Below are 15,933 nucleotides of genomic sequence, written 5' to 3'. Positions count from 1 at the left end.
ATTGTCTCTCCTCCTCCGGTGTGTTTCTAGCCTCAGCCCCAGAGTCATAGAAACTGCCCAAGTAGTGAGACAGGCCTGGACCTCGCTGACACCCTGTACATTTTAGGAGATTCCACCTCAGCCAAAGATTCCATCTCCCACAAGCGCCTTCTCTCTCGGTCCAGCCTTTCTTGGAAATTACACGAAGACCAGTCATTCCCATGGCAATGACATAACACGCTGGCTACAGCCCCAGAGGGCTGGGGAAACACCTACATTTCAGACATTCTTTCCTCTAGGCAGGAAGTCATGCCTAGGTACCATTCATCTCTTCACTCAAAACTAGTCCCCGCCTGCTGCCCCTCGCCACACTGGCTCAGCATACAGACCTGCTTCCATTGGCGGTAGGTGGAGAACTCCTTCGAGGGGATAAAGACACTGAGTTTGAAGATGGACTTCAGCTCTGCGGGAAGTCCCTTGGATTCAAAGTACTGGAATTCCGTCTGGGCCTCCCCAATGACCGGCACATACAAGCACAGGCAGAGCATGCTGGCGAAACCGGGTGCTCAGCCACCACTGTGAGCAAGTGCCGGCAGAAGTCAAGAGTGGGAAATGCCGGGGTTCCCAGGAAAGTGGCACAAGATATGTCTTGCCTCAGCTGACACTGGCTGCTTAAGTCCTGCCCTTTTACTTAATAGAAAACCCGCCCACTCTAAGTGCAGCCAGCAGCCAATGAGCACAGGCCCCAGCAGCGGCAGTATCAGGTTGCTCAAGAGCCGAGGAGCAAAGATCAGGACAAACGTCACTGCTTGCAGCAGTTAACTCTTGGAGCCCAGGCACAGGCACCGGCTAGGGATGCAGTCCCATGTCCAAACAAACCTTCACCCCTGGCTCTCAATCCCCGAAAATCAACAAACAGCCAACATTCTGATTTCAAACAAGGTCCCCAAATGCGTCACACTATGTAGCTTTCTCCTCTTAGTAAATAATTCCCAACTGAAAATTCAGTGGAACTAAAGACTGAATCAGAGCCCATTGAAAACTGACCCAGGATACTGTGAAAGAGGAATCTGAGAGCCACATCCCCAGCTGTCCTGGAACACAGAACCCACAATCCACAAGAATGCAGTACCTGGGAACTGCTTCCATCAACCACTGGGGTTAGCCAAGGGTGAGACTCATAGTCCTCAAAGCCCATGCCCACTTGAAATCTTGGTCTGATCACAGCTCTAAGAATTCTGCTGCGCCATCCTGAAGCCTTTTAAAATTAACTACGATTAAATGAGCCAGGCATAGTGGCTCAGACTACAGTACCGGCATTTTGGGGGCTGAAGGAGGATCTCCAGTTTGAGGCTCTAAGCTACATATTATCTCAAAAATGGGGTGGGATGGAGGCCCAGGGGTAGAATGCTTGTGGGCCACACTGAAGGCTCAGGGTTTATCTAGACTGATTGGGAAGTGCTTGAGAGATTAGTAAAGCACACCTCTGGGTGCGTCTGTGTAATTCCAGAGAAGACTAGCTAAGCGGAGAGGTCCTACCCGAGAGCAAGATGGGGCTGCAGCTGGAATAAAGGGTGAAAGCAGAAAGCTGGCTACGGTAGACGTGCTCTCTCCTCTCTGCCTCCTGGCCATCATGATGGGCTTAACACAGGAGCTAAAACAAGTCCTCCCTCCCTAAACTGTCTTCACGGTAACACAAATCTGACGAGTTGCTGGGCATGGTGACTCAGGCTGTAATCCTAGCACTCAGAAGGCTGAACGAAGCAGGAGGACTGTGGAGAGTTCAAAGTCAACATGGGCTGCAGTGTAAGATTCAAAACTAACCCAAGAGCTAATAAAATGACTAGCAAAGGCTTACTCACCAGCAAGAAGAGGGGGAGAATGGAATTAACTGGACCCTCACCTACGCTTTTTTCACTGCATTCCCATTACCACCGAGTCCACTGGTAGCCCAGCTCTACATACAAACTTTCAGAAGACAGAAGACCTCTGGTCCTGGGAGGATCTGATTTTTTTTATTTTATTTTTAAATTGTATTATTTTTAACTGTGTGTGTGTGTGTGTGTGTGTGTGTGTGTGTGTGTGTGTTGCCATGTGCAAGCCGTGGACATACAGCTGTCCTCAGAGGCCAGAGGCACTGGATTCCCTGGAGCTAGATTTACAGGTGGTAGCACGAAGCCTGGTGTTGGTGACAGGCGCTCAGGTCCTCTGCAAAAGCAGCGCGTGCTCTTAGCTGCTGAGCCGTCTCTCCAGCCCCCAGACACATCATTCTTAACATGCCAGCCTGCACTCTTTCCATTCCTTCCTTCCTCCAGAGGAGTCTCTGAGGGAGAGAACACGTCACTGTGACAGAACAGGGTCAGTCCCGCCCCATTCCTTCTATGGTGTATCCCTATCCCTTCATCCCTTCCTAATAGAGACTAAGCCTTGTCACTCCTGGGATGGACTGAAATGGATACTTGCCATTTGGGGATCAGCAAAAACAAAAGGATTTCGACTCCAAAGTGTTTTAAGAATTTGTAAAGATACACACCTTTAATCCCAGCACTCAGGAGATAGGCAGGTGGGTCTCTGAGTTCAAAGGCAGCCTGGTCTACACAGAATAAAACTGCTAAGAAGATTCTAGAATAAAACACTGTTGTATAATCGTGTATAACACTGAAACAGAATCTAACAAAGGAAAAGGCATTTGGGTTCCCCGAGACGAGTTTGTAAACCCAGGCCTTGGCGTACACTCGATCTGATGAGGAGGCGTTCTCGAGGAGGAGCCCTGCTCAGATTCAGCCGTCTCTGAAACTGCCCAATCCAAAACATTCTGGTTTGAGCTATTTTAACAGGCATCTTACGTCCACTGCTGGGGTCCTAAAGACAAGGCCATCGCTTCAGACTTTGCATGCCCTAGTCTTCACCTCTTGCTTGACTCACAAGAGGGCTTTGCCAGAAGTTTTTGGGTGAAGGCTGATGAAATGGCTCAGCAGGTAAAGCTGCCTGTCACTCCATCCTTCACTCACACACACACACAAATGCAAAAAAAAAAAAAAAAAAAAAAAAGCCAGGCGGTGCTGACACACGACATGACTTTAATCCCAGCACTTGAAAGACAGAGAAACCGTGTCTACAAACAAACAAAAACAAAAACAAAAAACAGGGAGGGGGGCTAGAGAGATGGCTCAGCAGTTAGAGCACTTGCTGAGGTGTGAACCTAGAGAGGACCCAGGTTCAATTCTCAGCACTCACATGGTGGCTCCCACAGCCATCTGTAACTGTAGTTCTGAGGATCTAACACCCTCTTGTAGCCTCCAAGGGCATCAGGCATGCACATGGTGCATGGACATGCATACAGTCAAAATGCCTATATATATATATATATATATATGTCATTACCCTACATAGACCAATAGTTTAGGAGAGGCAAGGAATGTTCTCTGAAATGTTCTGCAAGTGACCGTCAACATACTATTTTACAGTGTTATATCAATTCTATTCCAACATTAGTGTTATTTCATTTTCTGTGGTGATGGGGACTGAACCCAGGGAGGGCCCTGAATGTAACCCAGGCTAACCTTGAACTCAGAACTTTCTACCTTGGCCTTCCAAGTGCAGAATTACAGACATGAACCATCACCATTAGTTTAAGGAAATTTGGAACATTTTTCTTTTGAACACAGATTGTGTTCAGTAGAGGCCAGGCATGGTGGCGCTTATCTAAATCTATATCCCCAGGAGACTGAGTCGAAGACCAGCCTGGGCTACACCAGCAGACTTTGCTATTCCCTGGAAGAAAGCAAAGCAAAGCAGAGGTGCTTAGCTAAACACCCATCTTCTAATCCAGAACTCCATTTTATTTTTGTTTTTTTTGAGACAGGGTTTCTGTGTAGCTTTGCGCCTTTCCTGGAACTTGCTCTGTAGCCCAGGCTGGCCTCACAGAGATCCGCCTGGCTCAGAACTCCATTTTCAACACAGACACAGACTCTTCCAGAGTCCATCTCTAGGTACCTGATGTCTGAGGCAACTGCTGTGTCCTGGGACTTCAGACTGTAGGCCACTAGAGGCTTCTGCAGCCATCTCAGTCCTCTCTGCCTGGCTTGCCCAAGTCATGGGTGACAAGACTCAGGCTCACAACCAAGGCTGGGTTTCTGTTACAACAGCCACTTACAATAGTGCCCAAAGTCGATTCCACAGGAGGGAGATTTCAAGTCCAATTTCTAGGAAACATCTGAAAGCCCAACACATAGACCCCTGTGATCAACATATCACACTGCAACAGGAGCCACACATGAGGCAAAGCAGTGGACGACTCAGGTCCTACTCCTGGCATCCCAAGGCAGTTCGTGGCCCTTGGGACCTGATCACAGCAAACCATGCACTTCTCTGCTCTTTCCTGACTCTATAGTTCGGTGACCCAGATCTGTTTCCCATTCCTGTGACTAACGTATGAAAACAATGGCAGAGGCACTAGAACTCTGCTCAGTGGCATCAGATTTCATGTACTAAGTAAAGGAGCAGGTCCTTTCATGAGCATCTTTCCAGGACCACTGTCAGCTTTCCTCATCCTGCCCCTCTATCACGTACCTAATCCCTCAACAGGAACTTCCGGTTAGGATTGGAACACACTAAGAGGGCAGGTACAGTGGGAGGGAGCACTGAGTCTGAAAGTAACTCCCAGCTCCTCTGCAATGACTCAGACCAAGCCAGGAGTATTATGTGAAGGAGCCTGGCAAGCCCCACCCCTCAAGGCCCTCAAATCTCATTGGCTGCTCTGTCATTTTATAATCAGGTTGCCATGACAGCCCAGTGTAGCAGGTTTCCAATGAAACCTGCCTACACTTGGTAATTACACACACAATGAGAACAATCCTGACCGCCCCTCAGGATCTAAGCTCCACTGTGCAAGGGCACCTCCCACTCCAGACAAATGGTTTTCTCTCCCAACTTTGGGATTAACTGTGAGACAAAGACAAAGGGAAACTGGAGCAGCTCCTACAATAACAGCCTGCAGGAACCCGACTCACAGACACGGATTTTCTGGGGTGGGGTGGGGTGAGAATGCAACAGTAGTGCAGTGGACAAGAGAAGCCTGAGAACTGAAGGTTCTCCAGACTGTCCCCCAAGCTTGCTGAGAGAGGCAGAGGCTGAGCCATCTCAGGTACTCTGTGCAGTGTAAATGCTCACTGTTTCCATTCCTCATTACCGACTTTCAAAGAGGCTACACTGCTCAGAGGTGCTCCCTCTTGCCCTCCCCATGAAGCCCACCAACCCATTTCCCCTCCCCAAAACAGAGCCAGTAAACGGTGTGGGTCTCTGAGGCCAGGCTAGAAAGTCCCAAAGCAAGCCCCTAGAGGCAAACTTGGCAAGGGGTACCCATACGAAACTAGGAAGTAGAGCAGTTATTATTAAAGTTTAAAAAAAGTCATCTTTTTAAAAAGGCAGCCAGCTAATTCAGGACTGAAGATGAACAGGGCTCAGCATGAGTTTCTCACAAAATGAGCATCCCACCACTCCGGGTCTGAGGTAGAGAGCGGCACTCTCTTGCCGGACAGTCTGTGAGACCCTGACTGTGGGGAGCTCCTCACAGTCTATAGACTCCCTTTGATGTCACTGCTCAACTACTACAAAACATGTCACAGTCAAGTCCCTGGTAAAGTACTGGTGCAAGCTAGACAAGCATTTCCAGGGAGAGTCAATGTGACATTTTGGGCACATCTGTTATATGCCAAACACTGGGTAGACTCTCCTTGCCCTCTAACTGAGAAGAAGATTCAGGAATGAAACTCAGTGGTTGAATAAGGCTGCACCTGCTGCAGACAGTCCCAGTCTGTTTTAAGGGAGAGCTCGACCAGCCCCATTAAACAGCTTTCTGAAGGGATGTAAAACAAGATTCCAGAAAGACTGGGGTTAAGTCTCAGCAATTCCTCTCCGGAAGTGATTTGGCAAATTACTGAACTCTTCTGCACTTTACTTTTCCAGCCTCCAACCGGGGAGCGCTGTCTCTTACCTTGGCTCCTGGGAGCACTGGATGCAAAGAAGAAAGGCCCTGACACTAGGCTAACCCTGGGGGTTGTGGTCAACTCAAGTCACTAGCCTCTACTCTTCCTGACTCCAGGCTCTCCTAGGACCCAGCCCCACCCCTGAACTTCCTCTCGACCTCAGGTAAACAAATGATGACCCATCAAGCAAGGGGAAAGTGACCTTCCTAAAGCTGACAAGATTGGCCCCCTCTAGCCAGGCACAGTGGCTCACACCTTTAGTCCCAGCACTTAGGAGGCAGAGACAGGCGGATCTTTATGAGCCGAGGCCAGCCTGGGCTACAGAGTGAGATCCAGGCAGCCAGAGCTACATGATGAGACCTTGTCAGCCCTGTCCCCTTTCAAGGAACCTTCCCTTTCAACTGTCCTCTCACACTCTAGATAGTGAAGACAACAGACTTTAGCAGCTCACCATCCCTTACTTTCAGACGGCTTGTTCGGTGAAACAGATAAACCTGGGTTAATCTACTGAAGCAAACCTTTCCTCAACAACCAGGCAGGGCCATCACAACGGATGAGGAAGTTTACAGTGAGGACAGACAGTTTAGACCAAATCTTGTGGTCTTCGTCATCACCCAACATTTCTCCAATACCAAACTTTTTTTTTTAACTTCTCCCTCCCACGCTCATTTTTTTCCTTTTCGGGGAAAATGAACCCAGCCCAGCCCCTAAACTAGAAAGTCCTCTTGAAGGTGCTGTGTTACCTTAGGAAACTGTTCTGCAGGTCCGACCACCAGCAAGATGGTGGGTCTCTTTTCCGTGGCCTCAGCCCTTCCGTTTGGTTTCCCCAAAAAGGTGGACATCTGGTCTCCCCGAGCAGGGGCCTGGGTGCCTTTGACTCCATGATCGATGCCCTCTCTGGAGTCTTGGCACCCAGCTCTAGGGAAAAAGCTAGACAGAAAATGCCACAGCATCTGTAGCATGCCGGCTTCCTCCAAAGGCCACTGCTGAAGACTGTTCACTTCTTAGGGATGTGACCACAATACCAAGTCTCCAGCTACACAGCTGTCTGGAATACTAGCCTGGGGAGTTCCCGGGCTGAAGCGCTACTGCAGGGGCTGTTTCCTGCTTTTTCAAATTCACTCGTGCCTAGCCTGAGAAGTAGCTCACTTAGGGAGCCTCTCCCGCTGCTAGCAATATGGAGAGCAGCTGGGCTACTTCAATCAAAACTCACTTCTGTCAGATGGTGGACGATCAACGGCTTGGCTCTTTTTTTTCTTTTTAATGCAAAAAAAAAAAAGATATCCAGACAGACCTCTCTTGGAGATGGGAATAACTCGGGGCTCCCAGTCATTCAGCCGTCCTCGCTCACTCCGCAAACCCAGGACAGAGCATCTAGTCTGCATTCTCACTGCAGCAGGGCCTGGCCAATCACCTCTGCCGACACTACTGGGTTCATTATCCCGACCACTAACCCTCCAATCACAGGCGGAGTATTTCCTGCCTGCAGCTCAGCTAGTCCGCAGGGAGGTACAGACCAGGTTCATTTTGCAGAATCTGAACAGGCTCATCTTCGGAGATAACTTCCCACTCTCCCCAGGGAAGCTTCCCGAATGCCACTCACCACATTTAGCGTGATCCAGGGTCCTTGGCAACACCTCCTAAGTCACCTAGCATCACTCTCTTCTCCCATTATTCAATTTTCTCCAACCCAAGCCTAGCAGAAAGCAAGCCTACATGGCAGTTGTTTCCCGAGATCACATCAGAATGCGAATCCTTCTACCTTCCCCACCCCCATCCCTGGAACCAGGCCCTGGACTTAACATCTGTCCACTTCGCTGAGCAAATGACCATGATTAATCTTCAGTTGTTTTTAGTTTAATAGCAGACAAATAGTGACCAACTATCATCCCTCACAAAGGTGACTCAAAATGTTCATAATCATTCTGTTTTAAAGATACAAGCCCAAGGCCGGGAGATGGCTCAGCTGGTAGCATTTGCCACAGCCTGCTGATCTGAGTATGATCTCGGATCCATAGTGGGAGCGGAGAATCTACTCTCTCAAGTTGTCCTCTGACCTCCACATGGGTGCCCACAAATATATACGTGCACATATATACATACATAAAAATCACAATAAAGGATGCAAGCCCCGCATTCTCAGGAGAGGATGGGGGAACCTACAGCTCCGCCCACTGCTACAAGGCCCAGAAAAGAACCCTAGTTAGATACCAGCTTTACAAAAGCTCCAGCCTCCTCACCTCCAGCCCTCTGCACTGCAGTTCCACTTTCAGCTTACTCTGTAAACCTGCTTCTGTATGTGAGAAGTACTCATACACACAAACCCATAAGCATTCACATACATATACTATCTTTGTTTTATATATAAATGATTTTTAAACTTTGCTTGTAAATTTTCCTTTATTTTGTAGAATTCCATAAATGTATCCAAAGAAATATCTACTCATTTCGCCAACTTGCCTCGTGCCCCCCAACCTTATCCTTTTTTTTTCTTTCCTTAAATAGCCCACTAACTCCAGATGCACAGGTCATCCAGCTGGAGCATGGGAAACCTATAAAAAGTGATTGTCAGCCGGGCGGTGGTGGCGCACGCCTTTAATCCCAGCACTCGGGAGGCAGAGGCAGGCGGATCTCTGTGAGTTCGAGGCCAGGCTGGGCTACCAAGTGAGCTCCAGGAAAGGCGCAAAGCTACACAGAGAAACCCTGTCTCGAAAAACCAAAAAAAAAAAAAAAAAAAAAAAAAAGTGATTGTCCCTTCCCAGCAACCATCCACTGCCAGTAGTGCCTCAGTGTGGGGTGGGGCCTCGAGACTATACCAGGATTTTGGCTGGCTTGATCTTGTTTGGTCTTGGGCAGACAACCTTGGCTGCTGCAAGGGTTTGATCTTCATAGGCAGGTGTGTGCAGAAGTCCCATGTGACAACACTCCACCCCATTCTCCAGCTCTTACATTTTCCACCTCCTCTTCTAAGATGTCCCCTGAGCACAGGTAGTGGTGGTGGTTAATATAGTTACCCTGTTGAAGGCTGGGCACTCAGTCTCTTTCTCAGTACTCTGACTGACTGCTGTCCACTATAAAAAGAAGTTTCTCTAACCAAGGATGAGACCAGCCAGATCTGCTGGTGTTCCAAACTAGGTGAAGGACTTTTTTTTTTCAAGACAGGGTCTGTGTAGCCCTGGCTGTCCTGGAACTCATACTGTAGTCCAGGCTGGCCTTGAACTCAGATCCACCTGCCTCATCCTCCTAAGTGCTGGGATAAAAGGTGTGTACCAGTACCCCACCCTGGGCTAAGGATTTTTCTTTTTCGAGACAGGGTTTCTCTGTGTAGCTTTGTGCTTTTCCTGGAACTCGCTCTGTAGACTAGGCTGGCCTCGAATCCACCTGGCTCTGCCTTCCGAGTGTTGGAACTAAAGGTGTGCGCCACCACCGCCCAGAAGGACTTTTTCTTTTTAAACATACTGGGGACTGAATCCAAGGTCTTAGAAACACTAGGCAAATTCTTACCAATGAGCTACAAACATCCCCAATTCCTTTTCAACTGAGACAGAGTGTGTCAGTTAGGATTTCTATAGCTGTGATAAACACCATGACCAAAGCAACCTGGGAAGGAAAGGCTTTATTTCAGCTTATATGTCCCAATCACAGTCCATCTAAGGAAATCAGGACAGGAGCCTGGAGGCAGGAGCTGGTACAAAGGCCATGGAGTTCTACTCATTGGCTTCCTCCTTATTGTTTGCTCAGCCAGCTTTCTAATAGCACCCAGGACCACCAGCCCACAGGTGACAGTGAGCAGGCCCCATCAATCATCAATCAAGAGAATGTACTACAGGCCCACAGGCCCACAGGCCCACAGGCCCACTTGGTGGGGGTATTTTCTCAGCTGAGTCCCTCACCCCAAATGTCTTTAGTCTAGGTCAAGATGTCACAAAAGCTAGCCGGGCCGGCACAGAGGGCCTTGGGCTTTTTTAAACTGTATGGGTGCTCTGCCTGCACTATGTGTGTATGCCACACACACGTCTGACACCCACAGAGGCTAGAAAAGAGTGTCAGATCCCTAAAAACTAGAGTTTCAGATGTTTGAGATCCACCATGTGGGTGCTGGCGATTGAATCCAAGTCTAAGAGCAACCAGTGCAAGCCAGGTGTGGTGGCGCAGGCCTTTGATCCCAGCACTTGGGAGGCAGAGCAGGTGGATCTCTGTGAGTTCGAGGCCAGACTGATCTATAAAGCAAGTTCCAGGACAGACAGAGCTCTTACACTGAGAAACCTGTCTCCAAAAAAAGAGAGAGAGAGAAGCCAGTGCTTTTAATTGCTCAGCCATCTCTCCAGCCTTTTTTTTTTGTTTTCTGAGACAGAGTCTTACTATGTCACCCTGGCTAGCCTGGATCTCTCTAATGTAGACCAGGCTGGCCTCAAATCGCGGCGATCCACCTGCCTCTGCCTTCCGAGTACTGGAACTAAAGGTATTCACTACCACACCGGCTAAATTTTTCTGCATTTTGTTTTGTGTGTAAGTGTTTGTATCTGTGTGGGTAGGCATGCGCCAGGGCATACATGGAGGTCAGAGGACAACTTGCACAAGTTGGTTCTCTTCTTCCACCATGTGAATCCTGAGGAACTAAGTTCAAGTCATAGGCTTGATAGCTTCTGAGCCATCTTGCCGGCTCAACAGCTGACTCTTTTTTTCCACACAGGTTTCTTTGTGTAGCCTTGGCTGTCCTGGAACTAGCTATGCAGACCAGGTTGGCCTCAAACTCAGAGATCCGTCTGCCTCTGCCTTCGGAGTGCTGGGATTAAAGGCGTGTGCCACCAGCACATGGAGCCTATTCTCTTAAAAGAGCTGTGGCTGGGATGCAGGCAGATCTCTGTGAATTCAAGGCCAGCCTGGTCTAGAGAGTAAGTTCCAGGACAGCCAGGGCTACAGAGAAAACCCGTTTCAAAAAAACCAAAGAAATAAAAATAAAAGCGATCAATAATCTCTATTATTGATTCATTAGTCTTTCTTTTGTTCTTCGGTCCTCACCACACACACCAGGACTGAATCTAGAGCCTCTGCTGGCAAGGGCTCTATCACTGAATTATATCGAAACACTTTAAGAAAACGTCTTTTCATTCTCAGACGGGGTCTCTAAGTTGTTCAGGCTGCCCTTGAACCCATTCTATATCCAGTCAGGCCTTGAACTACTGATGCTCCTGCTGTACCCACAAAGAAGTTGGATTTATAGGCCTTTGCAGCCAGGCCTATCTCTGATTCAATATTCTTATGTGCAAAATGGGGACAGTTAATAGAACTGTTTTGTTACTTTGGGCCAGTCTAGAGCCAAGACCCCAAAATAAACACAAAATCACACACACATACACACACACACACACACACACACACACGATACTGGGGATTGAATAATTTAGGCCCTTGTCCATTTGTCCATGCAAGGCAAGTGCTCTACCTACCCAGGCACATTCCTAGCCTAACAAGTTAATCCTTTCATAAACCTGAACCCTGTTTAGGCACAGAAGGCAGAAGAAATGAAGGAGATAGTGATGTTCCTACAAAATACTACAAAATTCCTTTATGTAGTAGGTACTGGCTTCTAATCGAATGGATTTCTCCACATCATGGAGCTGAGTTACACCAGGGCTTCCAGCCAGGAAGGAGGACCAGGAACTGATTCACACCTTCCTGCCTATAACAAGAAAAGACTAGGAATCTATGAAGCAATGGTTTCAAGCCATTGACCAGGCACAAAGGACAATGCTTCCTGAGGAATGTGCAGAGGTGAGGTAATTGCCTCACTGCCGCAGCCCCCTGCCTGGAGTTTCCGGACTCTCATGCAGAGGAAGAGCTTGAATGGAGCTGGGCAATCTCCCAACATTAAAGGAATGAGGCTACTATCAGAGCAGTCTGGGTATTCGGGGTACCAGAGAGACGACAGCTGCAGAGCTACAAGGGTCCCCTTGGAGTCTCAATACACCATTAGACTCACTACCAGCCAGAGTGAAAACCTCATAGTCCAGGTTTAAGGAAAAACACTGGAGGGTGTGGCTTCCAACGCGGGCAAAGCCATTAGCCGGCATCCATCAAAGCAGCCCTCCGACGTTCCCTCTGCTTCCAATAACCACACCCAGGTCAAAGCTGGCGGGTATTTTATCACACACTGTCTTCACCTGCACAGAGCAGGACCAGCTCTGGTTTACCATGTGCTTCACCAGTACTTTGTTAAAACACTTCGATCTTTGTTGCCTATCTCCTTTCCCAGTGGTTAATACAGTCCATTTCTTGCACCGCCGCCGCCACTGCATCTAAATCAGAGCACCAAGGAGATGACTGATTTCTTTTGGGTATCTGTCAGTTATCACGACTCTAATTCTACTTCGCTCAGCTTCCTGAGTTTGAGACTACCCAACTCCAAAGCAGGGCTGGCACAGGCAGCTTCCTCCACCTGCAGCCTGTGCACATCAGCAGCTCGTAAGGTGAGGGTGGTCATCTGCAGGAGTAACCCACACTTCAAGAACCTAGAAAACAGACTGAATGGACAAAAGCCTGTCTGAGGAAGAGATTCCAAGGGAATGGAGCTCATGGCACAGTCAAATGGCTTATCTCTAATCACCCGAGGAACTGTCCGCAGTAGAGTGCCTCGCACGGTACACAGAAGGCCAACTGCAGAGGGCTGTGGAAGTTTCCTACCAAAACTGAAAGGAGAGCCTGCACCTGTGCTGACAATGCCCACCTCAGTCTCCAAGTCTTGTCTGCCTACTGCTCATCTTTGCATTCCTTTCTTCTTTGCATAATATTCAGGACAGGTGTTGTCAGAGGGAACACCTGTTTTTTAATGAAAAAATGAAGCCAGACTTCATTTGACAGAAAGTCAGGTTGATTTGGCTGACTGATTTCATAATGAGGACTGATTATGCCAATGAGGTCACGGGGAGGTCCCTGTCCACCAGCTAAATGGGTCAAGTCGGAATCTGTAGGGCAGTGGTTCAACCTTTCTAATGCTACGACCCTTTAATGCAGTTCTCATGTTGTGGTGACACCCAACCAGAAATTTATTTTCATTGCGCCGGGCAGTGGTGGTGCACATCTTTAATGCCAGCACTTGGGAGGCAGAGGCAGGCGGATCTCTGTGAGTTCAAGGCCAGCCTGGTCTACAGAGTGAGCTCCAGGACAGAGAAACCCTGTTTCGAAAAACAAAACAAAAAATTATTTTCGTTGCTACTTTATAACTGAAACTCTGCTACTGTTATGAATCATGATGTAAACGTCTGACATGCAGGATACATGACCTCTGTGAAAAGGTTGTGAGACACTCCCCCTCAAGTGGTCGAGACCCACAGGGAGAGAATCACTGTTCTAATGTTTTTACCAAAACCAGAACTGAAACCAAAAAAACAGAAGATACAAAATGTGCAAGGAGAGAGACACAGGAGTTCAAAGCCACGTGTTCACAATTTACGATTTCCGAGGCACAACTCTGGCAGGTGAGACTGTCTAGGCTAAAATGAATCAACCAGCTAATTCAATTGAGTAAGCTACCCTGGGGAGCCAGAGGTTCAGGATGTAAGGCTGGGTGAACAGACTAGACCCTCCTGCCAGTGACTCAGGCCTCAATTAGAGAATGAGGAAGAGCCAGCCCTTGTCCCCCTGGCACTGCTCAGTCAGTAAAGGTGGTAGTGATGCTAAGCATGGAAGGAATCCCCTAATCTGCATTTTAGAAGTAAATGTAGAAATCTGACTGTGGCAGAGAACAAGAGGTCTACACATTAGTCTCCTGAATGGCTTGTTCCTGCTGGTGAAAAGCCAGCCCCCATCGTTCAAGGTGAATGTCTTTTAACAAAGGTGTCTTTTTCTCATCTCTAAAAGAAAAAGTGCACAAAAATAAGCAATTTTAAGCACAGGCCTCTTGAGCCTTAGGACAAGCATGAAGCCAGTCCTCATTGAAACACACCCTGTTATCTATCAAGTTTCTGAAGAGAATGTGGCTGTTAACTGAGCCCGCATGTAAAATCCCCGTGCCTAAAGGATCAGACCTTCCCATGCACACCCTTCCTGTTTCTGTCGAGAGGTAAACCTGCAGAGTCAGTGGTAGGACAGCGCTTGTCCGGTTTGCCCAGGCCCTGGGATTTGATCCCCACAGCTGCCAGAAACAGTGTTTTTGGTTTCTCAGAAACTGACTTAAGAGCAAAGCCTGGCATCAGGCTAGATCAGGTAGCGCCACCTGCAGCACACAGAAACCAGGGGTAGGATTATTGGAGCCCAGGAATTTACAGCCAACAGGGAGAACCCAGCAGAGTCAAAACAGATCAGGGGTGCAGTACCACCTTAACTTCCCAAGATCACGTGCTGGCACTGTTCCAGACTGCAGGCTCAAGAGCACAGGAAGAGCCCAGCATGTTGGCACAGCACTGGGGGACAAAGGCAGACAGAGATGTGTGTGCTCAAGGCCAGGCAGGGTAAACTGTGAGAATCCGTCTTAAGACTAAACAAATAGCAGGAAGAGGAATCTACTCAGAGACTGCCTTCTACAGGCAGCAGAGCTATTAAGGGTAGTTGGGAGAAGTCTAACAAAGAATGACTGGTTTGAACCAGACCAGCTCTTGGAAACAATTCAGAAGTAGATTTAATTATGAAACTATTTACTTCTCTGGTCCTATTTTCCTTTTCCTATAGGTTAGAGACAAAATGGCAAACAAAATACACCTACAATGTGAATGAAAAATAGAAAAAAGTGAGCTGCGTCCCAGTGTGTTCTATGGGGCGCTACAGGAATGCCTCTCTCCAACGCCTCTGTAGAGCCCTGGACAAGCCATTTAACCTCCTTGGTAAGTGTGGAGGCTGAACTGCACACCTGAATGTGTTCCAGATCTAACATCCTATGGGTTCAAAGTCCACCTGAGGACAACATTACTGGCCAGCACAGATGGCTGTGAACAACTACAATCCCCATGCTTAGTTGGAGGTGGAGACAGGAGGATCCTGAGTTCCAGCCAGCCTGGGTCACATAGTAAGACCATCTCAATTTAAAATAAAATAAAATAAAATAAAAATGTAAATACTCTAAATACCTAACTACAAATAAATATACATGACACTAACCAAAAGCAAGAGCAGTGTTTCAGTGTGTGGAGATGCGCAAAGGGCCAAAAGAATTGGCTAAGGTGGCCACTGTCACTAGATGTCACTAAATCATCAAACATGATGATTCAACTATGTCACACAACTTAACTGAAGGGGAAGGGTTAGCACACAGTTTCCTCAATTCTTGGTGACCGAAACTACTCTCTCAGGCTAGGAGTATGGCTCAGTGTAAGAACACTTGCCTGGTATATACAAGACCCAGGGGCGGGCTGGAGAGATGGCTCAGAGGTTAAGAGCACTGACTGCTCTTCCAAAGGTCCTGAGTTCAATTCCCAGCACCCACATGGTGGCTCACAACCATCTGTAATGAGATCTGGTGCCCTCTTCTGTGTACATAATAAATCAATCTTAAAAAAAAAAAAAAAGACCCAGGGGCATATATAAGACCCAGGGTTTGAGCCCCAGAAAGACACAAAACCCAAAGTTAGTGTCCTCTACCATTTTCCACCACTGGCATTTCAGTGATTTTAGTAAGAATTCTAACTCTGGGGCTGGAGAGATGGCTCAGTGGTTAAGAGCACTGCTTGTTCTTCCAGAGGTCCTGAGTTCAATTCCCAGCAACCACATGGTGGCTCACACCATCTGTAATGAGATCTGGCACCCTCTTCTGGCCTGCAGGCAGAACACTGTATACATAATAAATCTTTTTTTTTTTTTTGTTTGTTTGTTTTTTGTTTTTTTGAGACAGGGTTTCTCTGTGTAGCTTTGCGCCTTTCCTGGAACTCACTTTGGAGACCAGGCTGGCCTCGAACTCTCAGAGATCCACCTGGCTCTGCCACCCGAATGCTTGGGATTAAAGGCATGCGCCACCACCGCCCGGCTATACATAATA

General features: G+C 48.0%; 1 protein-coding gene across 9 annotated transcripts in view; it reads right to left on the bottom strand.

The window, feature by feature from the left end:
* Slc25a25 (solute carrier family 25 member 25) overlaps positions 1 to 15,933 on the bottom strand; it is a 36,942-nt gene that overhangs the window by 9,538 nt on the left and 11,471 nt on the right. For 2 of the 9 annotated variants that reach the window (XM_028884713.2, XM_028884714.2), the window contains exon 1: positions 6,710 to 7,340. The exons of 2 other annotated variants lie outside the window; for them this stretch is intronic. In XM_028884713.2, coding sequence (XP_028740546.1) covers positions 6,710 to 6,928 — 219 coding nt within the window. In that variant the 5' untranslated portion in view covers positions 6,929 to 7,340. Of the gene's footprint in view, positions 1 to 368; positions 1,149 to 6,709; positions 7,519 to 15,933 lie in introns of those variants that run through there. 5 more of the 9 variants (XM_028884717.2, XM_028884719.2, XM_028884718.2 and 2 more) reach the window with 5 other exon arrangements.

Source organism: Peromyscus leucopus, chromosome 4 (assembly GCF_004664715.2).
Source record: "Peromyscus leucopus breed LL Stock chromosome 4, UCI_PerLeu_2.1, whole genome shotgun sequence".
NCBI lineage: Eukaryota > Metazoa > Chordata > Mammalia > Rodentia > Cricetidae > Peromyscus > Peromyscus leucopus.
Note: the sequence above shows the minus strand (reverse complement) of the source record. Positions and strands in the feature narration are given on the sequence as shown.